We start from the raw sequence: 26049 nt of genomic DNA, 5'->3' as shown, positions 1-26049 counted from the left end.
TCAAAATACCTGTTCATCATAGCTCCGAATCGCTGGGTACATTGCAGTGCTTATAAATGCCCAGAGACGCCAGCATTCGTGGCTTTATTTCATTTCCGCACATGCCATATCCTTAAGAATCTCTTAAACTAAGCTGAATTACAAAAGTTTATCTCTAGATTTGAACTTGGCAATAGTTCCGATGCAAAAAAAGTGTTCATTTGCCTAATTCGGACATAGTTTGGACATTTGGACATAGCTATCACAAGCCAACAATTTAATTGGAGTGCTTGCTTAGGCTGCTTGCCGAGCGCTCTACAGTGGATGGCGGTCCAATTCCTGTCCTGATTGGGATGTACAGTCGGCAGTTGCGAAAAGGTAGAGGTACATTGGTTATTTTATATGACTCGGTGTGCTTTTCTCTTTGTGAGTTTCAAAGCAGAATATTGTTATGGTTGTGGAAATTCACAGAACACCATATAGGTCCTTGTATCAGTTATGTCCAAGTCTGTGTTCAGATAGATTTCCCCACCGATGTCAAAGGGATTTATTCGTGTAACCGGGCTGTGATCTTTGAGGTAGCCGTTTTTCTTTTACTATCTTTATTTTGGACCAACCACCATTACTACCACCACAAAGCGCCACCATCCACAACAACCACGATCACCTCAACCATGCCACCTCAGCCACACCACCACAAAGCGCCAGCCACGCCACGTTAACCACAACCTTCACAACCACACCACCGCGTTTCCACCTCAGCAATGGTTACCAGAAGCCTGGTTCGTCGAGGGAAAGCAGGCAAGCGACCCTTCCCCCTCCCCCCCTCCCCCGAACAAATGGCGTCTCCGCAGCCAACACGAGAGATTACAAAGCGCCAGCCACACCACGTTAACCACAACCTTCACAACCACACCACCGCGTTTCCACCTCAGCAATGGTTACCAGAAGCCTGGTTCGTCGAGGGAAAGCAGGCAAATGACCCTTCCCCCTCCCCCCCCTCCCCCGAACAAATGGCGTCTCCGCAGCCAACACGAGAGATTCCACCCTGTGAGTGGAAAAAGACAAATACAGCGGTGAGGGAGCGTCCCCGATTTGGCGGGAAAACGCTTCCTTCGAGAAGTTTCCCTCATGAGCTGGAAGGAGGGGCGGGAGGTGAAAAGGGGGCAGGGCTTGGTGATAGAGGCGGAACGCAAGCGCGGGGTAGCTTGTGCTGAGGAGAATCGCGAGGAGGAGAGGGAGCTTTGTGAGCTGAGGCGGAACGAGAGCGCGAGAGGGCTTTTCTGAGCTGAGGCGGATCGAGAGATCGTGAGCGAGGTGGCGCTCCACACCGAAGGCTCTCTGGCTGGGTCGGTGGTCGTGACGGAGCCACCTTGGATCGTTTTCGAAGCCGGATCGTGGAGGTCACGATCTCGGGGAGCTCACCACATGGTCATGTTTTTCCTTTTTATTTCTTTCTGGGTGTTTGTGTGTGTTTGTGGCGCCGTCTATAAGTAAACCCGTATAAGTGCATCTGAATAATAAATAGATACGGCTGTAGGTCTTTCGGCTAGTGTGCTGTCCCATCCCCCCATTCATTCCTTGCATTCTGCTTGTATGTTTCTTCATTGCTTGCGTCGTGTGTGGAAATAAATGTGTGCCTGTCTCAATGTACCTGTTCGTCGCGTCCATTCCTCATTGAACGGCCATCATTGAGTTCGGAATAATAGCTGGCTTTTTAATAGCCGATAAATTTATCGGGTCCAACGGGGCTGCGCGATAAATACACCGCTCAGTATCCGCAGAACGGAGCGAACTGCGTACGTGGCTCGTTTCCAAGCAGCTCCCGTTGAGGTAAACCTCTCGGTAGCCTTCCCGCACGAATAATTAGGTAAATCAACAGTTCGGCGATCGGACCCTGTAGCATGCGTGTAGAGTACTGACAAGGCTGTGGTGTACTTAAAAGCACACCCGTAGCTGGATTCTGGCGTTTGATCCGGAAGGCTGCGACTGGATTGCTCCTCCGGTGGGCGTACGGCTGCGATTTGGCTAAAAGTGGCTGTCCCCACGCCGGCGGGCGAAAATCTGTAACAATATATTTGATAACTTCCAATTTCTGAGACATTCGACATATTAATGTTTTCTCAGTTACAGAGGTGTGTGTGTGTGTGTGTGTGTGTGTGTGTGTGTGTGTGTGTGTGTGTGTGTGTGTGTGTGTGTGTGTGTGTGTGTGTGTGTGTGTGTGTGTGTGTGTGTCAAAGTAGAACATATTCACTGCTTTCTCTCTTTCTCTCTCACATCCTCACTCCACCCCCTCCTCATACAGTGCAGCATCCCCCTACACCTCTCTGTCTCTGCACATATCCGGATTGTGGTCATCTCCACTAATATCATCACACTCTCACGATGTGTTTCCGAAAGGACCGTTCGGAAACCTTCTCCCCCCCCCCCCATCTACTTTATCAACAATCCTCTCGAAGAAATCCTTTCTTTCAAGCTTCTGGGTCTCACTATCTGCCATGATATTTCCAGGGAAAGCCACATTTCCAACCTTGCCGCCAAAGCCAGTTGCCGACTGGGAATCCAACATCGTGCAAAGTTCTTCCTTGGCCCACCTGAGCTCCTGACCACATACGAAGCTTTCTTCCACAGCCTGATGGAGTACTGCTCTCCCCTCTGGGCTGGTGTTCCTGCTCCTCACCTTTCTCGGCTTCACTCTGTGGAAACTAAGGCATTTAGGATCAGTGGTATCTCCGTGATGATTCTGAGTCTTTGGGCTTCTCACTCTCTCACCGTAGGCAGGTCGATAGTCTTTCTGTCTTCTACCGTCTCCTCTCCGGTCTCGCCCCCCCCCCCCCGCTCTGTCTGTGATATCCCCCACCCACATATTTCCACAGGGCGCCCAAGGTCCGCCAACAACCCCCTTCTGGTAAAACTACCAAAATCACGAATCGTTGCTCACTTTACTCTTTCATTCCTCTTTTTTTTTTCCCCCCCACCTTTGGAACAAACTCCCATACTCTGTTCAATCCCATTCTTCCCTCTAGGTCTTCAAAACAGCTCTTCACCACCACCTCTTATCTTTCCCCATCCAAAATCACAATCTTTTCTACCCCCGTTAATCCACCCCAAACCTACCTCCTTCAAATTCCCTGTCGTCTCCATCTTGTATACCCCGTGTTCCCCGCCCCATCCCATCCCTCTGTTCCCCACTGTTTTGTCCTTCCCTCTCCCACCCCTTTTGTCTTCTACCCCCATTGTTGTGCATTGTTGAGGCTCGTATGAGAGCTAACACACAATGTATCCAAAAAAAATTAAACAAAAATCTCTGTATATTTCCAGACAGTGGTTTTGTACTGCCTTACCTTGCCCTCCCCTCACACTGCCTTTCCTTGATGTATCTAGGCAGTGGTTATGTCCAGACAGACTCCCATCCTTGCTCCTTGAGCTCCCTCTCTCCCTCCTTACCGCCTCCCCCCCCACCCCTCCCCCTTAATATTCCCGTCGGCGACGCGACGGGTTGTATTTGTGCACAATATAATTTATGTCAACGTTTGTATCAATTGTGCTGTCAATGATATTCCTACGATTATAAGAAACTAAACAAATTGTGCATTCATGAGCAATGCAGTGTCAAGTTGATGTTGGTGTGCACCTCGATATGCGTTGGATTGCTCTCGAACTTTGGGAGAAATGATATAAATAAGATTGGTGAAGTTTGTAAGTGATGTTTTTAATGTGTATTTAAAAAAATAAAAAAATAAAAAGAGTACTTTTGATAGTTTCAAGTAAAGTTGGTTTTGATGCATTTGGTATTTGTTTGGGTGATTTTTTCTCCTGTTTAACAGGCTGTGCCACAGGTTTCGACTCTATCGCTGAAGAAGAATCGAGTCGGTGACACGTGGGCAAGGAAGGTAATGGATTTTTCTCCAAAAGGAACAAAAGTGTCATAACGTGAATGTGTTCCTTTTGCGTGGGTGCCGTTCCGCATTTGGCCATTTTGGAGGTTGTAAAGGTAATGCAGTTAAAGATTGCCTTCGCAGGCTCTCACCTCATGCTTCTCACACAGGATCATGACCAAGGAATGACCCACATTCACCGTTAACATTTGTGCCTTTGGCCTGTCTTGACAAGTACGGTTGTGTACAAGGTTAGGTGTGTGTTTTTGCAGAACGGAAAGCAGAACTCTGGCTATCGTGTGAAATACACCTCATCCCGTCGAGTCCAGGATCTTGAGGTGCATGACGTTAAAATGATATACAATCTGCCATTGCAAAGTTAATTTGAAGTTGCAAGAAATATTTTATTATTATCTTGCCAAAACGAAGTTTTTTTTCAAGATATGTTAGTCAGCTTGTATGTTTTTTTTTTTTTTTTGTTTGTTTGTTTGTCTGTAATCACGTATAAAAAATTCTGCAGAGCACAGTTATCATCGGAAATTTTCGTATCTTCGCATATCAGAGGCCTATAGAGGTCCCTTTCAGTGCACAAAATTTTGAAGGTCAAAGGTCAAGGTCACTTTGGCGCAAATCACGGAAGTCGACGAAACCCTTATTTTTTGAGTAATTTTGATCGGATCGTCTTCAAACTTCATGGGAATATAGTTCATGGTCTGGCGCTCAGCTGATTAATTTTTGGTGGCGATTGGCCTTGACCTTCATGGTTAGCGCTGGAGGTCAAACATATTTGACCCCAAGGTCAAATTTTCAAGTTTTAGGAACCATATCGTGTAGTACCTCAAATTGAACACCTCGATGAGTGCGTTCTAGATATGTCAAGCTTGAGACATTATGACGTCATTTGGTGACGTTATGAGGCAAAAGCATATTTTTCATGGTTACTCTGTAGAACGATTCTCATCGGAATCTCTCGTCGGCAGATATTCCTCAAGGAGTCGCTCCTGGTGGATAGCAGCTCTGTTCACCTCAGTGTGACCTTAAAGAAGTCACACGTGGTCACCTTTTGGCAAGATACGGGTCACCCTGCGGGTGACATTGGTTTATTGTTATTTATTTGTTTCATTTTTGGGGTGGGTGTCTGCAGAAAATGTGCTTCAAAACGATATCCACTACATAATGACTCATCGGCCAGCACCCGTGGGAAACCCACGGGCATAGACATTTATGACATCTGGACATGTTGGATGCTGCACGTAGTTTTGCAAAATGGGTACAGGCAATTCTACAGCTCCAGAAATAATGTAATCGACAAAATTTATTTACTTTTTTGTTGTTGTTGTTATTATTTTTTTGTATACAATGTCGAGGCTTGTATGAGGGCGAACATAGAACATACAACGAGGGGAGCAAGAGATAAGAGGGGCGGAAGAGAGGACAAAACGGTGGGGAACAGACATTAGGAGATCTGTGGAAGGGAGAGGGATGGGGTCGGGTACGCGGGGTAGAAAAGATAGACACTCCAGGGACTTTCAGGAAGCAAAGCAGGGAATTTGAAGGAGGTGGGTTTGGGGTGGATTAACGGGGGTAGAAAAGATCGAGGTTTTGGATGGGGGAAGATAAGAGGTGGTGGTGGTGGTGGTGGTGGTGGTGGTGAACAGATGTTTGGAATATGTGGAGGGAAGAGTGGGATTGAAGAGAGTGTGGAGTTTGTTCCAAAAGCGGGGGGAAAAGAGGAATGAAAGAGTGAAGGTGAGGAGTGATTCTTGATTTTGGCAGTTTCACCAGAAGGAGGTTGCTGGTGGACCTTGAGCACCCTGAGGAAGAGTAGGGGGGGGACAGATCACAGACAGAGCATGGCCAGAGAGGAGATGGTAGAAGACAGGAAGACCACCGACCTGCCTGCAATGAGAGAGTGAGAGATCCAAAGACTCAGGCTCTTTCAGGGAGACCTAGTGAGAGTGTGAGATTTGTCAGGATTGAAGACATGTTCCATGTGTTGGACCAGTTTATGATTTTATCCAGATCTGCAGAGAGCGAAGAGGCTGCGGCTTGCTGATCTGAGGGATGACAGATTGTATGGCAGAAGGTGGAGTTATCAGCATAGATAGAGGATTTTCCAGAGTCGGATAGATCATTGATGAAAACCAGACAAAGAACAGAGCCCAGAGCACTGCCTTGAGGAACTCCAGCCTGGACATGAAGAGGGGATGAGAGAACTCCAATAAGTGCCACACATTTGCTGTGACAGGAGAGGAAGTCTGCGAGCCATGAGTGGAGATGGCCTTGGATACCATAGGAAGAGAGTTTAGTGAGCAGGAAAGGGTGCCAGACTGTATCGAAAGCATGTGAGATGGCTCTGATCTCATGTCTGGCATTGAGGATCTCCATCCATTGTTGGGTGAGCAGGAGCAACATATTCAAGGTAGAGTGACCTGGTCTGAATCCAAATTGATGATCAGAAATCAGGCCATTGGAGAAGAGGAAGGATTTAATGTCTGAAGCAATGATGGATTCCATGACATTGCTGATGATTGGGAGAAGGATGATTGGTCTGTCATTGCAGGGATCTGCTTTTGCACCTTTTTCATGCATCGCGGTTGTGTTTGTTGATTTCCAAGCAGATGGCAGATGACTTTGAGAAAATGAGAAGGTGATTAGAACAGAGAGAGGGTGAGCAAGAGCAGGTTTTTAGGACATGTGGGCTGACACCGTCTGGACCGGTTGCAGAATCTAAGTAGTGGTTTGACAGCAAGCTCTCCACCTTGTCAGAAAAAAGCCCACCGAGTCCAGGGACAGCTGGGTGTGACTGGGTAAGGTGGGTACAGAAAATGATGGGTTTGAGACACAAGATTTATAAGCAAACACAGAGTTTAGGTATTCAGCCTTTTCATGTGCAGTGTCAGCTGTGCGACCATTTGAGGTAAGGGAGGGGATGGAGGGAGAACATACACCAGAAACAGATTTGATTAGACTCCACCAGGATTTGGAGTGGGGAGAGAGGTTTGAGAGTTCAGACTTGAGATTAGAAAGATGTTGTTTCCTGACTCTCCTTAGGGTAGACACATTTGTTATGAGCTTTGTGGAAGGAACTGAGATTACCCTCAGTTGGGTTTACCTTCCATGAGGCGAAGGCAAGTCGTTTCAGGATAACTGCCTCGCCACAAGCTTCAGTGTACCAAGGGCGGGAGGAAGGGTAGGACAACTGAAGAGGAGATGGGAGAAATCTGTGCACAAGGGAGAGCAAGTTTCTTTGAAAGAATTCCCAGGATGAGTTGATGTCGAAGAAAGTAGAGATGGGAGACCAGTCTCGAAGTTTGATGGCTGCTTGAAGACCCTGCCAGTTGGCATGAGTGACATGCCAGATTCGACGGCGCTGAGTTGGTTCTCTAAGAACAGCCATAAAGATGTCTACTTTGACAAGCATGTGATCAGATGAACTGATTGGAGCAGAGGAAGAACAGCAGATATTTTCAGGGAAATTGGTCAAAATCAGATCCAGAAGAGATGGAGTACCATTGGTTGAGATCTGAGTCAGGAAGTTGACAGATTGTATTGGTCCCAATGAGTCACAGAAGTCTTTTGCTGAAGTGCCGTGGCAGGTGAGAGAGGCACCCACACCCAGCCAACTGAAGTCACCACATGTGAGGAAGAGAGAGTTGGCATGAGAGGATAGAAGTTGGTCCATGTTTTTGGAGAGCGAGCTGTAAATGGAGTCATCAGTTTGGTGGACGGTACAACACATATAAACATGAGGTGGGAGTGGAGGGGAAGCCGTATCCAGAGGTATTCCTGGGGGTGTGGGAGAGTGAGGGCAGTGCATGGAGAGTGAGGGACGAGTCTTTGATGAAGATAGCAACTCTGCCGCCAAGATGTGGCTCAGGTCTGTTATACCGGAGGAGGAGTTACTACGGAGTCAGAGACGTCTTGAAGGAGGAAAGTTTCTGTTAAGAAAGTTACTTCACATTCTATTCAGACGAAAATAATCCCCAAAATCTCTGGCAAAACCTAAATTGTGATTGACCTTCCTTGTTTGTTATTTTTTTTTTTGTTTGTTGTTTTTTGAAGACTTCAAATGTTAATCCTGATCATTTTCTTTCCTCTGCATGGGTTATAATCAAAATGTACCTCTTTCATGGAGATGACGTGTTCAGTTTTCAAATATACATAAATTCAGAAGTGCTCTTAAGTGTGCAAAATTTTTTTTGGGATGGTGTCGAGGTAATTGACCACTGCCTCAATTGCTCCCGAATTTCCTCTGCATGGATTGTCATCAAAACTTATTGCAGCATCAACGGCTCAACTAATGTCAAGGTCATTCTAGCGGGAGGTTAAAATCCCGTGATGTTCTGAGCGGCTTAACTCCTGTGGAAACGTTCCGAATTGATGGCGGACAACACGCGTGCGGGGCGTCAGGAGAAACGTGAGAACCTTAAAGCTTTTAAAAGAAACAGGGATGATTGACCGGCAGAGGGATACGACGGCAGGTAGTGGTGGGAAAGAAAGGGGGACGTGGAATCGATGATATAAATTATGTACAATGTGAATGAAAACGATGGTGCCACACACCAGACTCAGTCACTGACCAGGGAAAAGGGACAAAAACCAGGGGACTCAGCTGTGGTGGTAGCGGGGATGAGCAGTTGATGAGACTATGACACACGGGCAGATCGACGAATGGGGCAAGGCAGATGATGGGTAAATGAAGCAGCAGGCAGACAAAATGGGAACAGGGAAAAGAGGCAGGCAGGCAGGATGACCTCAAAAACTCTCCTCACTGGCCTTTTTCTCCTCACACGAACCCCGTTCTCCTCAGACCTCAACGTTCTCTTCTTTGACCTCAGAATTCCCTCGATCCCTCTCCAACACATCCAAGCGCCTTAATTGACTCCTCCCTGTTCTCCCTGGGCAACACAAACTCTGCCCCCTTCTAGGCGATCTGAGCTCCACCCCTTGGGAGGTGACAAATGCTCCTCCCCTTGCCCTCAAGGTGATCCAAGCTCCGCCCCTTTTTCTCTCTCTCTTGCCGACTTTTCCAGCACCCCCAGTGGAGGTTTACATTGAGATTATAACGGCACAATTTCCTTACTCGTAAACCCTAACAAAACTATTACCACGCACCACCCCCTCTGTGGTGCACTTTCAAACGAGACAATTCTTAAGCTAACATTTCCCTACTTATTACATCGAGATTGGCTAACTACCCGTACATGGACCATGCTACTCTATACATTCCTATCTGCTCTCTGGTGATATCTAACCTCCCCCCCCCCCAACAAACATAACAATATATTTTTCATAAAAACATGTTGTTCAATCCTCAAATGTACACGAGGCCTGTAACCTGGGTCTATAAGTAGTGACCAAATTGGTGGACATACAGTACGTTTGGTTAATTTTTTTTTTCAGGTTACAATTGTGGGTGGAGTCAGGTCAGTAAGCCAAGCTCCGCCCTGAACGGACAGAGCTTCAGAGGGACTGACGGAGAATATTATAGTGGATAATAAGAGCACCTGCAGTTTGTTTTCATAGAAGTGTCAAACTCCGTTTCCAATGAGCTGTGGTTTTTGCCCAATATGCTGCACATTCACCTCTTCAATTGTCATTCTGAACACACATCTCTCTGTGAAACATTTAATATACAGATGTTATCTTACCAGAAGTTTCTGCCTAATTTCAATGAAATTGCTTACGTTGATTATTTGTCACCACGTAATGACCGAGTGAAAATCGAAATGCAAGGGAAGATCTATGTGAATAAATTTTCACAGGTGAAGTAGGTCAGGTCAAGTCAGGCATCGGAGCCGTGCGTCACTGAGATTAGAGGGGGTGAAGTGGAGAAGCTTTTGACTATCCGGAACTGCAAAAGCCTGAAGATTGTCATTTCTGACCACATCATGTTTGCTTGTACTGAAAAGAAAATAAAAGATGCTCCATGTGACTTCCGGTTCATTTTGTAGCGGCAGGTCACGGCTTTCCATTACTGGACGGGGCCCTTTGGCTTTGAAATTGGTTCCAGTGTTAACTATGCACAAGATCCTTTGTGAAACTCGGTTGGTCTTGTCGTTTCTCCCATCATCCTAGCCGGAGCCCCCAGAAGGACATTCCTGGATGGCGAACGGAGACCATCAATATTCTGAGCCCCAGGAGCGCTTGTATGAGGCGTTCACTCCCACCTCTCGCTATTCACGTCCCCGTGCCTTGACGTCCACGACCCTTCACTCCACACCCCATCACCACTCTCGGTCTCAGGCACGTACTGACTTCCTCAGTCTTTCACTCGCATCCCATTTAACTCTGGTTCCACGGTGCTCCTTGAGGATGTTTGTTTGTTTGTTTGGTTCCAAAGTGCAACGTTCGTCTGTGCCTGTGTGCGCTAGTGGGGAGTGTGCTGGTTCAGCCCACACCGTTTCACCACAGATTGCGCTATCTGAGCGTGAGGCCTACTTCCAGGCAGAGGCCGCAAAGTGGCGAACAAAGTATGAGACTCACAAGGGGGATTTCTCCCAGCTGCACAAAATCGTCGAAAGTAAGCTCGTAGCGTTGGATGCTTGGCTTGCTTGCATTGACTGAGTCGTGTTGCCGATGGTGTGCTGCTCGTTCAAAGACCCTCATGGTATGGTTGCTTGTTTACAAGTCTATGTACGTATAATCTAGCGAGTCTCATTCTTTGCTGTGATGGTGTGTGCGTGTGATTACGTGCACGAAGTAGAGTGAGGGGATAAAACGGTGACACGTTTGAGAAAATGATAGAGAGTTCGGAGTAAGAGAGTGGATGGACAGAAAGCAAAGAATGTTGGACAAAACAGTAAGGTGATTTATGGCAATTCATGGTACTTATGTTTCAGTCACATTTGGCTCGGCGGCCGTAGGGTCTAAAAAATCTACGGCCACCAGCAATTATAGGGCGGCTGCAGTATTTCCACGGTCACACAATGTAGCAGTCATATATGTTTTTATTTTTTGGGTAGCCGCACGGGGTATTTAGAAATTGTGGAAACTGATACCGTGGGGGTGCCATACTATTATTGATTTGATGTTGCACGGTCACCTTAAGGGGGCCCTGCGGCGGCCATAGAATTTTCAAGGCAGACGCAAGGTAGCCTCAAGGTGCCCGCAAGGCGACCGCAGGGGGGGGCCCTAAGGCGAACGTGGAAATAGTGCAGCCGCCGTAATTTTTGGGGGGTTGGCAAAATTAATTTTTCATTGATGAGAGCCTATGGAAAACGCACGAATAACGCAAGCTCACCGTACGCCCTACGTACGGTCGACATGGAACACATCTACTTCATGGCTACGGCTTGTCGAATTGCTACGGCCAACCTAGAAATGAAAAAAGTTATAACTCCGCACTTTAATTCCACGGAGACCCCTACGGCCTGTAAAAGATAGCCATACGGCGTAGGGCCACCCTGAGGCCACCTCAGAAACTCGTCCGACGCCGCACGTTTCTGTCAATTCAGGGAGGGGGGTACGGCCGCCGTATCCTAGCCGTAGAGCAAATGTGACTCGTGCTTTACGAAGAGAGGGTGTGGGGGTTATAAATTCCACTTTTACAAATGTACTGTAAAAATGGAATCACCCAACTCTCCTCCTCCCCCCTTATTATATACCACTCAGCATGCCTACCTGTCGCTTCGCTGACAGCTACGTACGTTTCGGAGACCATTTAAACAAAAGACAGCATGTTTCAAGTCACAAACGTGTTGCGTATATTCCATCTGAGTCTGAATGAGGATGTAAAATGAAGTGAAATGCATGAAACAAGGATATTTTTATGGCATGTATTTGTTGCTGTCCTTGTGGCTGAGTTTTTTGTTTGTGTGTGCCTTCCATGTCCGTCACAGACGGGTGATAACATAACCTCCACCACCTTCGGTTTCTACTTACTTAGGTTTTCACTTTCCACCTCCGTCCACTTTCGGTTTGAAGGTGAAACGTGAGGGCAATACCCCTGGGCGCTCACCTAATAAGATAATAAGGAAACCACTGGTAGGCTTGATGATCCACAAAATGTGTAACAGAGAAGAAAGTAAATATCGATGGAATTTTTTTTTTTTTAATGCCGTGAACAAACTTTGGTACATCACGGGTGATAAAGGTTGTGGTCAAGTTTCATCAAAATTGTGCGTAGTTTCTGAGAAGAAAGCAAATCTATATTTTGGCGGGCAACCCCCCCCCCCTTACACCCCTTTCGACCCCAATTTTTCTAATGTCATGAACAAAGTTTGGTCCATCACGGGTGATGAAGGTTGTAGTCAAGTTTCATCGAAATCCTATGTGTAGTTTCAGGGAAGAAGTTGCAAGTATTTGTGGATGAATGGACTGACAGACGGATGACGTGCCATCCCATCAGTTCCAGCTGAGAGAAAAAATAAAAAGGGCCTCAGCCGACGTTCCACAATATGGCCAAGGATAGTTGTGGACGCCCATTACTCGTCATTACCTCCACCATCCTTAAACACTTTTTTTTTTTCCAAGGAAATTGATTATTAGCTTTCCACCAGCACCATCTATATATTAATACTGAAAGACCAATTTTGTGCTCCTCCTAGCGGTCGCGTCACGTTTTTCTCGGTACTGTGACCTTGACTGAAAGAAACTTCGTACCTGACGGAATCCGTCTGTGACTGGGTTTCGGCGAGTTGTTGTTATTCTAGGACACCAAGAACCCTTTAGAATAAAGTGTGACGGACGCACACACACACACACACACACACACACACACACACACACACACACACACACACACACACACACACACACACACACACACACACACACACACACACACACACACACACACACACACACACACACACACACACACACACACACACACACACACACCACGGACGGACGCATATTTGCTTCTTGATGGGCCATTATACTGCTGGTAGCAGACATGTAGGTACCTTCCCCATGTTTCTCCCATTGGTGGATTGTGGCATTATGTTCGGTTTGCCCTGATTGACTAACTAACCTGATGAAATTGGTTTCACTGTGTGCACGTGTGCAGGGCTTACGTTCCTGGTGGAAAGGTTGGAGCACTCGGTGTACTCGTGCCATCATCGTTCTGGCCACACAGATCCCTGCTCACATACTTCGAGGGAACTTGCCCCGGCCTCTTGGTCCGTACAGGACGATCGACACTCAGACGACGAGTTTGAGGAGAAGGTTTGTCAATATACATAAGATTTTGAAGTCTCACACACGGTTGTTTTTTTTGTTTTTTTTTTAAGCTCATTACCTCAGCCACCGAATGTGGACAGAGGTTGGTTTTCATCCTTGTGTGTCTGTCTGTTTGCAGGATATCTCGGTTATAGATGGATTTGGCTGAAATTTGGTGGACAGGTTGGGTGTGTGACAAGGACAAATTGATTCGATTTTGGTGAAGATCCAGATCTGGATACGAGAATTTTAAAAAGTAATTCTTCACCACTGAGAGACAGGGCCAAAAACTATGTAAAGCATGATATTTCAAAAAGTTATGGATGGATTTGGTGGACACATTGGGTGTGTGACGAGGACGAATTGATTCAATTTTGGTGAAGATCTGCAACCGGAAACGATTTTCAAGTGAATCTTCACCATTGAGAGATCGGGCCAAAAGTTGCATATATATATACTAGCGATACCCGTGCACATGCACGGGATAGCAGTATAACATAGCTGGTAGCAGACGACAGACCGTACACAGGGAATGACAAAAATACGCATTGTGCAAAATGCAAGTGGTACTATGGAACGCCTAGACTTCCCAAACATTGTCGGCATGTCCGCTAAGTGCCACAGCAATTTCAGAGGGATCGTGTGACGGCGAGCCGAGTTTTTGGTGTGCAAGCTTGGTATTATAATAGAGATATAGTCACTGAATTTTTAGTGCCTCGAGACTCTCGAGAGTCCACACTCCCTTTCCAAATTTTCACTTTTTGTTGCCTTGTATCCTGGAATTAAATTGCATGAAATCAGACTTTCCCCACCTTTATCTACACATGGTAACCCACAACTTCCAAGTGAAAAATAAATTCTACAAATTTAAGAAAATTAATTAAAAATACAAAACGAGAATATCTTCATTGGATAAGTGTCCACCCTCCTGAGTTAGTAGTTGGTGGAAGCACCTTTGACAGCAATTACAGCTGTGGGTCTGTTGGGATGGGTCTCCACCAACTTTGCACACTTGATTGGGCAACATTTGCTCATTCTTCTGTTCAAGCTCAGTCAAGTTGTGTAGGGAGCGTTGATGGACAGCAATCTTCAAATCATGCGACAGATTTTCAATTGGATTTAGGTCAGGGCTCTGACTGGAACACTCAAGGACATTTATCTTTTTGTTCCTTAGCCACTCCAGTGTAGCTTTGGCTATGTGCTTCTGGTCATTGTCATGCTGAAAGATGAACTTCTGTCCCAATTTCAGCTTTCTTCAAGAGGACAGCAGGTTTTTCTTAAGGATTTTTTTCTGCGTTTTCCTCCATCCATTTTCCCTTCTATCCTGACAAGTCCCTGCTGATGAGAAACATTCCCATAACATGATGCTGCCACCACCATGCTTCACAGTAGGGATGGTGTTCTTTGGGTGATGTGCTGTGTTGGGTTTGCACCAAACGTGGTGTTTTGCATTTAGGCCAAAAAGTTCCATCTTGGTTTCGTCAGACCACAAAACATGCTTTCACATGGCTTCAGAATCTCCAGTGGTTATTATTAATTTTTTTTGTTGGCATACCTCAAACGCAACTCAAGTTGGGCTTTTTTGAGTAATGGCTTCTTTTTTTTCACACTACCGTATAGGCCAGATTTGTGAAGTGCTTGGGATATTGTCACATGCACACATTGATCAGTCTTTGCCATGAAGGCCTGTAGCTCTTTCAAGTTGCCACTGTCCTCGAAGTGGCCTCTCTGATCAGTCTCTTCCTTGCTTGGTCATCCAGTTTGGAGGAACGGTCTAATCTAGGCGGGGCCTTGGTGGTACCATATGCCTTCCGCTTCTTAATGATTGTCTTGACTGTGCTCCAAGGGATATTCAAGACCTTTGAAATATTTTCGTACCCATTCCCTGATCTGTGCCTTTGCACAACTTTATTCTGGAGGTTTTTTTGAAAGCTCCTTGATGCTCATCGTTGTCTTTGCTGTGAAATGCACTACCCTGCAGAGGAAACTTCAGGAACAGCTGATTTTATTCTGAAATAAGCAGAATCACTATAATTTAACACAGGTGGAAGCCAATTAACTTGGTGTGTGATTTTTTTAAGGTGATTGGTTACACCGATGCCTGGTGTTGGCTTAATGGTTAGGATGGTAGGCTTGGGCTCCTGGGATCCTGAGTTCAAATCCGACTCGGCTATTAAATTAATAGCAGGTGGGGTTGACTCTGCCTGTCATCCTTCCAAGGTTGGCAAAATGAGTGCCAGCTTGCTGGTATCCTATGTAAGAGTGGTGACCGATCCAGGATTGTGTCCAGTAGCCAAGGAGACTGCTTAGGCAGCACCAACGCTCTGCACAGAGAATGGTCCCAATGGATGAATGGATGTTTACACCTGAGCTCATTTACAATTGCTTTTACAAAGGGGGGTGGACACTTATCCAACCAAGATATTCTAGTTTTGTATTTCTAATTATATTTCTGTAATTTATAGAATGTGTTTTTTCACTTGGAAGTTGTGGGTTACCATGTGTAAATAAAGGTGGGAAGTGTCTGATTTCAAGCAATTTAATTCCAGGCTATAAGGCAACAAAAGGTGAAAATTTTGAAAGGGGGTTTTCGACTTTCTATAGGTGCTGTATGTATGTGTACATATATATATATACATATTAAAAATCACAATATCTGAAACAGTTGTGGACGGATTATGAAAAAAAAAACTCTGCAGATGAGTTGGTGAAGTAACAAGAACAAGCTGATTCGATTTTTGGTTCGGGTCCGGAGTGGGATCTAGCCCATCAGTGGGGTATAAAACAAACTGTTCAGCCTGTGTGATCTTGCGAGTGCCATTCTAGTTTGCTATGTTATGCTCATTTGGATTAAAGACCTTCTTTGAAAAGTAATGTGAGTATAGTTGGGCAAAGAGAGTGTTCCGAATGTAATGGATTTGGACCTTTCCATGCCTTTTTAGGTTTTCTTGGATCTGATCATAAAACTTTTCTGAAAAGTCATTAATAAATCTATTTCTAAGAAAGATCACGTTTGAGGGATTGTGTATTTGGTTTCCAAGTTAAACATCAAGTGAGGACATCATTATGTTGCACGTTAAGGTCAGGTCAGGTATGGGAACATGTGCCAGAACAGCACGTCGCTGCGTCCACTTTCCGCCGGTACTCCAGGGGCCTCCGTCTGGCCATCCCCCAGGCAGATGCCAGGCCCATCCCCATCTCCTTGAGATGATGGTCAACCTGTTGCAACCATGAGGAATGTGGTCGACCCACTGGCCTCCTCCACTCATGAGACTCCCTCGCTGAGAGAATCTGGTGAGCAGGATCAGAGTCAGGAAAACGAGCCACATGTCCATACAGCCGCAACTGACGCTCACGGACTATGCAGGAAACAAATCTCATCCGAGTCTCTCTCAGCAACCGCTCGTTGGACACAAAATCCGACCAGCGATAGCCAATGATTCTCCGAAGAGACCTGGTACCAAAGGAATTAAGTCTCCATCTCAGATCCTTGGTCAGAGTCCAAGTCTCGCACCCACAGAGCAAGACTGGAAGTACCAAGGACCTGAAGACTCGGACTTTCGTCCTCCCGCACAGGTACCGGCAGCGCCACACCCCATGATCCAGTGAATCCATGACTCCCCAGGCCCGACCCAGACGTCTATTGACCTCTGACTCGCAGCCAGCAGAGACATGAATATCACTGCCAAGGTAAGTGAATCTCTCCACGACCTCAACATCCTCACCACAAACAGACACAGACAGGACAGCAGCATCCAAGATGTCACCGAAAGCCTGGATCTTAGTTTTGACCCAAGAAACCCGTAATCCCAACGGCTCCGACTCCTCATTCAGCACCTCGAGGGCCCCCAAGAGGATGTCTAAAGTCTCCGCAAAGATGACTGCATCATCTGCAAAGTCAAGGTCCGAGATCTTGACATTCCCAAATGACGCACCGCAACTTGATCTCTCCGACATCCTCCCTAAAATCCAGTCCATACAAGTGCTGAAAAGTGTGGGGGCAAGTACACATCCCTGACGAACTCCAGTAACAACTGGAAATAAGTCAGAGATGGTACCACCACACTTCACAGCACTCTCAGTACCAGAGTAGAGTTCAGACATCAGATTGATCAGTTTTGGTGGCACCCCACGAAGACCAAGAATCCTCCAGAGGACATCCCGATTCACTGAATCGAACGCTTTACAGAGATCAACATAGGCTGCAAGCAGCCCCTGCCGAAACTCTCGTCTGCGTTCGGTGAGGACACGAAGTGCAAGGATACGGTCAATCGTTGACCTCTTTGGTGTAAAGCCTGACTGCTCTGGACGCTGGTGCTCAAGCAGATGGTGGCGAACCCTATCGAGAATTATCCGAGCAAAGACCTTGCCCGGCACTGAGAGCAGCGTCACCCCTCGGTAGTTGTTGCAGTCTTGGCGATCACCCTTCCCTTTCCAGAGAGGGACAACAAGGCCCCTCTTCCAGTCAGTTGGGATGATGCCTGTGTTCCAGGCAGAGCACAAAACTGCATGCAACGACACGAGTGCAGCATTTCCACCAGCCTTGAGAAGTTCAGCACGGATGCCACAGATCCCTGGAGCTTTTCCCCGTTTCAACTGGTTCACCGCAGCCCGTGTTTCCACAAGCGTAGGTGGACCACAGTTGATTCGAGGGTCAGCAACAGGGATTGTAACACCCTTGACGTCCAACTCGACAGGGGGGATCAGCCTGGTACAACCGCTCAAAGTAACCGGCCCAGCGGGCCTTCACTTCAGACTCCTCTGTCAAGAGCCTACCACTCTCTGCTCGAACTGTAGTGCTCCGAGGGATGGGCTTGGATGAACGTAATGCGCGAATTCCCCTGTAAGCGGGACGAGAATCACCTGTCCACAGGTGATACTCTACCCCCTCACAGATTCCTCGCACATAGGCCTCCTTGTCCACCCTCAGTGCACGTACAGTTTTACGCCTCAGCTCCCTGAACAGCTCAGCTCTGCCATTCAGCCTGGCCCTGCGACTCTGGTCAATGGTATCCAGTGTCCCTTGAGTGACAAAATTCTTCTTTGCCCTGCGGTGAGCTCCAAGGCATCCACCGGCAACATCAAGGACGGTGGTCTTGAAGGCGCTCCACAACTCTTCAGGACCCCCCAAAGCACCCAGACCCCCAAGTGTCCACTCAGCCTGTTCACAAACTCCTCAGCTACTCTCTCATCCCTGAGCTTGGCAACATCCAGCCTCGGCTGGGATGGTACCATTCTCCAGGATTTAAGGTGCAGCTTTAGAGTTGCTACAACAAGCCTGTGGTCAGTATTGAGGAACTGAGCACTCCGGTAGACCCTGCAGTTCTGGATCATCCTCCAACGACCGTCAATGAGGACATGGTCAATCTCCTTTGCCACACCGCCAGCGTTGGAATACCAAGTCCAGCGATGAGCTTGTGGGCGCTGAAACCATGAACCAGCCACCCTAAGTCCATGACTTCTTGCAAAGTCAAGGAACTTAGTGCCATTCTGGTTCATAGTTCCTGACCCATGGGGACCAACACACACCTCATAACCGTCCCTATCAGTTCCAGTCGATGCATTGAAATCCCCCAAGACTAGAAGTGTATCTCGTCTGGGGCACTGATCAACTACAGACTCGAGTGTGGCGTAGAATGTGTCCTTCACGGTGAGATCACTCGCCTCAGTCAGAGCATAAACAGAGACCAGGGAAATGATACCTAAGGAGTGACGAATCCTTAATCTCATAATACGCTCATTGACCAGTGTTACCTCAATTATCATTGGGGTCAGCTTATTGGACACAGCTACAGCAACTCCTTGGGTATGGTAACCATCAGAGCGACCAGACCAATAGTAGGTGTAACCACCCACCATTATCTCGCCGCAATCCGGTCTCCGAACCTCAGAGAGAACTGCAATCCCGATGTCCAAACGCTTGAGCTCAGATGATAACAGAGACAGGTGATCATCCTCTCTTAAGGATAGGACATTCCAGGCACCCACCCGAAGGGACCGCCTCAGGTTAACCCAAGGAGACCGCCGTCTGGTGGACGACACCTCAGCACCACTCCGACACACTCTCCCGCAATCTGACCCAGGGATGTTACCCCGTGGTTTCCCTCCTATCAAAGATTGGGGGTCCCGAAGGCTTTGCCCCAATCCCGTCATCCGGTGAGCTGCCCTGCGAAGGGAGGCTGCACAGGAGGTACTCCCACGGAGTGGGTTTTCAGATTTTTTTTGCGTTTTGCGGAATGAAGCGTTTTACGGTGGCCGGAGTGCAAATCCTGCCACCAACCTCCTAATAAGAAGTGACCCAACTGCAGGAGGACGTCCGCAGACACAGTTGGGCACTAGATATGGATGGCCGTTGGCTCACAAGGAGCTCCTCCGCCCTTTGACAGGTTTTGTTTTTAATCCTGCTGGGTGTCCATATCCAAACACCCTCCTCACCAGAAAACCTGGTGGGGGAGATGGTTTAGTCGCCGACTACCCGACCATGGAACAGGTTAGTACAGGTTTACATGGTACCTGTAGCAGGTCACAGATCGAACCTGACCTGACGTTAAGGATCCTGACTTTGTACGAACACCATCCCTTTCTCAATTGATGATCTTTACAACCTTTTTCATTTTAAGGTCGATTGCATTGAATTTGGCTGAAAATATGATTGAAACACCATAATGTCTCAAAATGAAATTGTACAAACTTGTGATGCAGTCTTTGTCTGATAAACAGACCACACCGCCCACCTCCCCTTCTGCACCCTTCTCCATCCCCTATGCTGGAGTTACAGAAAGCTGAATCACAACCGGTTCCTGAAACATTAATCACAATTGGTGCGGTGATGTTGTGTAGGTGCACATTGGGAACAATATATTTCTAGCAAAGCACCAGTACGAGAAGCTCCGACAGTTTGACGCCAAGCAGTTCACTGCAAACCTCCTGGCACTGCTGTTTAGCCGCGAGGAGATGGCGACGCACGTGCTCCTGGATGATAAATCTCACGTGTCTCGCCGCGAGTCGAGGCCCAAGCTCAACAAAGACATCGTGCAGGCCATTGTGTGTGAGTATAGGCCGCACCAGCAACTTGGCGTTGGTGGTTTGGGCCTTCCGGGCCGAATTAAGATGGGTGCACTGTTTGTTGTTTCAGTGGTAGTTTGTCCTCGAGGTATAAGTAATTTTTAACTGTTCAAAAAGAGGAAGAATTTTCTCATTCATATTTTCCTCACCGTCTCCACCAGGCCATATCGTGGACAAATTCAAGTTGGACCCAAAAACGGTGATGGAGTTTGTACGGACGAAGTTGGAGACCGAAGAGAGGATGTACAAACTGAGCGCGATCCAATCGTGCTTCTCCTAGCAGAGTGGTCCACGTGCTGTTTTTGCGGTGTCGGCCCAAGGGTAGCAAAAATGGGATTGTTCTCTGAGACGGTGCTATAGTGTATAAATGCAGGTGCATGTGATTAGAGGAGTTGAATGCAAGCAGTAGAGTGGGGAGGGGTAGGGGTTGGCTTGATTTGCAAACAGACGGCAGGAAATGCGAGCGGACAGCATGACTCCGAAGCTGATGATTCATTTGATCGATTTGCTCTTCCTGCCTCTTGTTGGCCCAACAAGCCATTCTCTTTCTTGTGATCTCTCAACCTTATGGTCCTTGGTTTACGGAGCCTCGCATCACATGCTATTCCATGTTTTAAGTAAATGGTGTAAATAAAAATATTCGTGAAACCTTGAATACCTACCTGTAGTCTCAGCCCCCAACCACCTGTATTCTCGTTTCATAGCAAAACTTCAGTTTGATTTTTCCGCTCCCCCCCCCCTCCTTCATTTTAAAAAATATTTTTGTCATTCTGAGAAGCTCTAAAATCAGGTTTTTTCCAATCACCTTTTCTTGTTCTGTTTTCACTTCTTGAAATTGGGGGGGGGGGGGGGGAACTCACTCATCTGCCAGTAATATAAGCTGTTATCGATTGAGTGCAGGGAACTTTGCAACCACAGGGGCCTCTGAAGTTTTCCTTCCTTGCTGCAAGTTTTGAGAAATGAATCTGAAGTTTGTGTTTACCTTTTGAAGATGCAGGTTAACTCGACAGAGTTCAATTACTGTTGGGCTGCTTTCCTTGTGTTTCATCTCAAATTTGACTACGACAAGCCATGGGAAATGGTGCAAAGTTTAAGGTTCCCTAATCAATGTTCGCCTCAATTGCTTGAATTTCTTAATCTTGTGCATTGGTGATAACTTGAGACAAATGCTCCCATTGGCTTTTATTTTTATTCCCTGCCCCCCCCACCCCCCACCCCGAGGTGGTGCATTTTGGTGAACACCATAGCTGGTAATTCACACCTCAAATTAAATTTTAAAAGCTGCTCATCTTGCTCACTCATAAAAATTTCCCTAATATAAGGTCATTCTAATGTCATTGCAAAGGGCAGTTCCCTACTTGGTGACATTTCTCACCCATGCTGTTACCTCTTCACTCGGTCATTCCACCTGCTGGATAAAAAAATGTTCTTTTTCTTTTAAGGTCCACTGTACTCGTGTCTGTAGTTTAGCTATTGATGTTATGGTACATAACGTATCGACTGAGATCTGGTTGTACAGTGTACTTTTTCCAAAAAAATTATATATATATATATATATATCTATGTACATACACCTGTCTGTTTTTCTCTAACTATGCAGTGCTTTGGAGTTCACCTTTTTGTGTGAGGGTAGATTAGTTGTTTTTTTTATTTTATTTTATACAAGCTTTCCCAACTCGAGTTGAGGCTTCTTCCACCTCCAACTTGAATTTGTCAATACCTTTCAAGAATGCTCCAAAACCACGGTATTCCATTAGTCATGAATCCATCGATTTGTAACAAGGAATTATTTCGCTATTGAGAATGTGTTTGATTACCTGAGCTTGTGGAATTATTTCGCTATTTGTTTAAGGGCATTTCCTGGTGGTTTTAGAATCAACTAGTTGTAACTTATTCTGATCCAGCCCAATCTGCAATGTATATATCACATGTAGATAGTATTTTTATTTTTTAAATTATGAACCTCGATAGGAAGAAAAAGAATACAAAAGCTTAAAACTCTTGGAAATCCAAGTTTTATACAGTATAAGGTTCCAGCTCATGTCTAACCTTTGCCCAAGTACAACATTTAAATTAGAAAAGCAAATCCTGAGATCGATCCAGAACAAATAAAAGTGAGTTAAATGCAATGCTCCAATGAATGATTAATCATTTGATGATAAACGAGGAACTAAAGTTTTGTTAGCCTGTTTTGCATTCCCATCTAAGCGCTTGGAGCATGATTTACTTGTTTTTGGTGCCAGGTTCGAAGTTCATATGCCGTGCTGATTTGTCCATTGTCTATTTGTTCTTCTACATGGATTACAAGTACATTGATAACGGACTTGTCTTGCATGTAATATGTGCAAGCTCCTCCTGGAGCTTTGGATTAAGAAAATTCCTAAACAGTTCAGTTAAAAAGCATCTGTGCAAACCAAACATGTTATTGCCATTAATGTGCAAAAAGGCTAGTACTGGGCCCAAGGACATCGTACAACGAACTAACTCAATCGAGCAGCGTAGGCAGAGAACAGGACTTTGGGCCCAGCGCAGGTCTCGAGTCACCTGTGGAATAAACGCAATCAGGAATTCCATGCAATCTTGGAACAAACGTGCCTCACTTGCTCATCAGAAAATGTCCCCAGACAGCTGTAGTAGCCTGTAAATCTGTTGCCCTTGGTCATTTAGCTTCTCTGTGGAGCCTCGACATTTGTACATAAAAACTGGGCCCTGTCCTGATTTTGTGGGTCCATGAGTGGCTGTAAGTTGCAACATGTTTTGCATACAATACCAATCAAAAGATCTCCATTACCTTCGTTCTCCTGGCCACTGAGGCTCTCGGTTGCTTCCCTGCGCCGTCGGAGGATGAGAGACAGTTCACACTCACTGGCTGGTTCTGCCTGCGCCGGTTGCTGTTGGCTTGTTGGAGAACGCTGAAAAATATTCACAGAATGTATATCCTGTATATACAATGGGATCATTCATGAAAACAGCAATTGCACAGGCATGCAGTTTTTTTTATGCCTCCTCTGACGAAGTCGCTGGAGGCATTATGTTTTCGGGTTGTCCATCCATCCGTACGTCCGTGCATGCTAATTTTGTTTTCTCTGCAACCGCTTCTCTGATTGACAATTTTCACCACGTGTAACAAGTCATAATTATCATTAAAATATTCTACATGGGGTCATAGGTCATATATGGTGTGGCAGTCATGTTGGGGAAAAAAAGGAAAAGCTGTGGACGTCTCTATCTCCAAAACTGCTCCATGGAAAAAAATTGAAGCTTGACATGTCAAGTACTCCCCATGGGAAATAAGTTTGATAGTCTGTCTGCCAAATCAGGTGACCTCAAAGTCTCTGATAAAGTTTTTTTTTCTCTGGATTATTGTAGTATAGGATCTAAGTTAACATCCTAGGGTGGGTGTGAAACTCTCACCTTTGGGCATTTTGAGAAATCCAAGATGGCGGCCAAAATGGCTTCCACTTTTAGAAATACTACTATAGTACCCCCAAATTATGCTAGAGAGACATGTAATACATCAAAATAGGGTTTTTAGAGGATGCTCAATTCAGAAATTTAGCCTAGAAAACTGGGTTTTTTTTGGGGGGGGGGGGTTATTGGCGATTTTAGGAAGAAAATACTTGCGCGGAGAGGCCCATGGTGTCCAACACAAAATGTCATGACTTCACTAACATGACAGCAACTACATATATTATAGTAGGCCTACATACGCCCAGTTTCTTCTTTGTAATTTGTTGCAGAGAGATTTCCTGCTATTTACAGGCATAATATGTGGAAATTGTGCTACTGCTGGGCGAAGGAGGAGAAGGAGACTGGGAAGGCGAGTCCAGAGGCAGTGGGAGAGGGGGAAGGGTAGAAGTGTGGAGGTGAGAGTTGGAACTCTGAATGTTGGGACGATGACTGGTAAAGGGCGAGAGTTGGCTGATATGATGGAGAGAAGAAAGGTGGACATACTGTGTGTACAAGAGACCAAGTGGATGGGGAATAAGGCTCGGAGCATTGGAGGTGGTTTCAAACTGTTCTACCATGGTGTGGATGGGAGGAGAAATGGTGTCGAGGTAATCCTGAAGGAGGATTATGTCAATAGGGTATTGGAGGTGAGGAGAGTGTTGGACCGAGTGATGAGTGTGAAGTTGGAAATTGAAGGGGTGATGATGAATGTCATCAGTGCATATGCCCCGCATATGGGGTGTGAGATGGAGTATAAAGAAGATTTCTGGAGTGAGTTGGATGAAGTGGTGGAGAGTGTATCCAAGGATGAAAGAGTGGTGATTGGAGCAGATTTCAATGGGCATGTTGGGGAAGGGAATAAAGAGGATGGGGAGGTATGGTCTCAACAAGAGAAATGTGGAAGGGAAAATGGTGGTAGAGTTTGCAAAAAGAATGGAAATGGCAGTGGTAAATATGTATTTCAAGAAGGAGGAACGCAGGGTGACGTACAAGAGTGGAGGAAAGTGCACACAGGTGGATTACATCTTGAGCAGGAGATGTAACCTGAAAGAGATTAGAGACTGTAAGTTGGTGGCATGGGAGAGTGTCGTCCGACAGCATCGATTGGTGGTCTGTAGGATGATTTTGGAGGTGAGGTTGAGGAAGAGAGTGAGGGCTGAACCAAGGACCAGATGGTGGAAGCTGAAGGAGGAAGACTGTTACGTGGAATTTAGGGAGGAGGCGAGACAGGTGTTGGATGATGGTAAAGATGGGTGGGATGATTGGGCAACTACAGCAGAAGTTGTGAGGGAGATAGCAAGGAAGGTACTTGGTGTGACATCTGGACAGAGGAAGGAAGATAAGGAGACTTGGTGGTGGAACGAGGAAGTACAGGAAAGTATAAGGAAGAAAGGTGAAAATATGTATATTTTGATATATGTAGATTTTGATGCAATATATATATATATATATATATATATATATATATATATATATATATATATATATATATATATATATATATATATATATATATATATATATATATATATATATATATAGAGCACATATATGTTTGTGTGTTGGTGAAAAAGAAGTGGGATAGTCAGAGAGATGAAGAAAGTAGGCAGGAGTACAAGGAGTGGTGGCGCAAGGCAAAAAGAGAGGTGGCAAAGACCAAGGAAAAGGCAAATGATGAGCTGTATGAGAAGTTGGATACAAAAGAAGGGGAAAAGGATTTATACCGATTGGCAAGACAGAGGGACCGAGCTGGGAAGGATGTGCTGCAGGTTCGGGTGATAAAGGACACAAATTGGAATGTGCTGATGAGCGAGGAGAGTGTGTTGAGAAGGTGGATGGAGTACTTTGAGGAGCTGATGAATGATGGAAAAGAGAGAGAGAGAGAGAGAGAGAGAGAGAGAGAGAGAGAGAGAGAGAGAGAGAGAGAGAGAGAGAGAGAGAGAGATAGAGATAGAGATAGAGATAGAGATAGAGATAGAGATAGAGATAGAGATAGAGATAGAGATAGAGATAGAGATAGAGATAGTGAATCTGGAAGTGGGGTGGATCAGTAAGGATGAAGTGAGGACTGCTATGAAAAGTGGAAAGGCAGTTGGCCCAGATGGTATACCAGTGGAGGCATGGAAGTGCTTAGTAGAGATGGCAGTGGGGTTGTCAACCAAATTGTTTAATAAAGTCTTGGAAAGTGAAAGGATGCCGGAGGAGTGGAGATTAAGTGTGCTGGTTCCGATTTTCAAGAATAAGGGTGATGTGCAGAGCTGTGGAAATTACAGAGGGATAAAGTTGTTAAGCCACACCATGAAGTTCTGGGAAAGAGTAGTGGAAGCTCGGTTGAGAGGAGAGGTGACGATCTGTGAGCAGCAATATGGGTTTATGCCAGGAAAGAGCACCACTGATGCGATGTTTGCTTTGAGAATGTTGATGGAGAAGTATAGGGAAGGCCAGAAAGAGTTGCATTGTGTGTTTGTGGATTTAGAGAAAGCTTATGATAGGGTGCCAAGAGAGGAGT

The 26049-nt window shown here is 46.0% G+C and overlaps 2 protein-coding genes across 7 annotated transcripts in view; one reads left to right on the top strand and one right to left on the bottom strand.

Moving 5' to 3' along the window:
- LOC147014784 (uncharacterized) overlaps positions 1–20745 on the top strand; it is a 30361-nt gene extending 9616 nt beyond the window's left edge. The window contains exons 4-10 of one of the 2 annotated variants that reach the window (XR_015050908.1): positions 3807–3872; positions 4130–4195; positions 9939–10101; positions 10270–10383; positions 12874–13031; positions 19804–20073; positions 20252–20745. Coding sequence is in view for 1 of the 2 variants with exons in the window: in XM_085853046.1 (XP_085709172.1) it covers positions 3807–3872; positions 4130–4195; positions 9939–10101; positions 10270–10383; positions 12874–13031; positions 19866–20073; positions 20252–20370 (894 nt within the window). In the remaining variant the exon portion in view is untranslated. The remainder of the gene's footprint in view (positions 1–3806; positions 3873–4129; positions 4196–9938; positions 10102–10269; positions 10384–12873; positions 13032–19803; positions 20074–20251) is intronic. The other variant, XM_085853046.1, reaches the window with a different exon arrangement.
- SHTN1 (shootin 1) overlaps positions 1–26049 on the bottom strand; it is a 101255-nt gene that overhangs the window by 14798 nt on the left and 60408 nt on the right. For 3 of the 5 annotated variants that reach the window (XM_085853043.1, XM_085853041.1, XM_085853042.1), the window contains exon 14: positions 22882–23002. In XM_085853043.1, the coding sequence (XP_085709169.1) occupies positions 22882–23002 (121 nt within the window). Of the gene's footprint in view, positions 1–22091; positions 22635–22881; positions 23003–26049 lie in introns of those variants that run through there. The other 2 variants (XM_085853045.1, XM_085853044.1) reach the window with 1 other exon arrangement.

Source organism: Eptatretus burgeri, chromosome 13 (genome assembly GCF_056783735.1).
Source record: "Eptatretus burgeri isolate ZD-2024b chromosome 13, Ebu_testis_v1, whole genome shotgun sequence".
Taxonomy (NCBI): domain Eukaryota; kingdom Metazoa; phylum Chordata; class Myxini; order Myxiniformes; family Myxinidae; genus Eptatretus; species Eptatretus burgeri.
The sequence above is the reverse complement of the archived record's forward strand: the minus strand, read 5'-3'. Positions and strand labels throughout refer to the sequence as shown.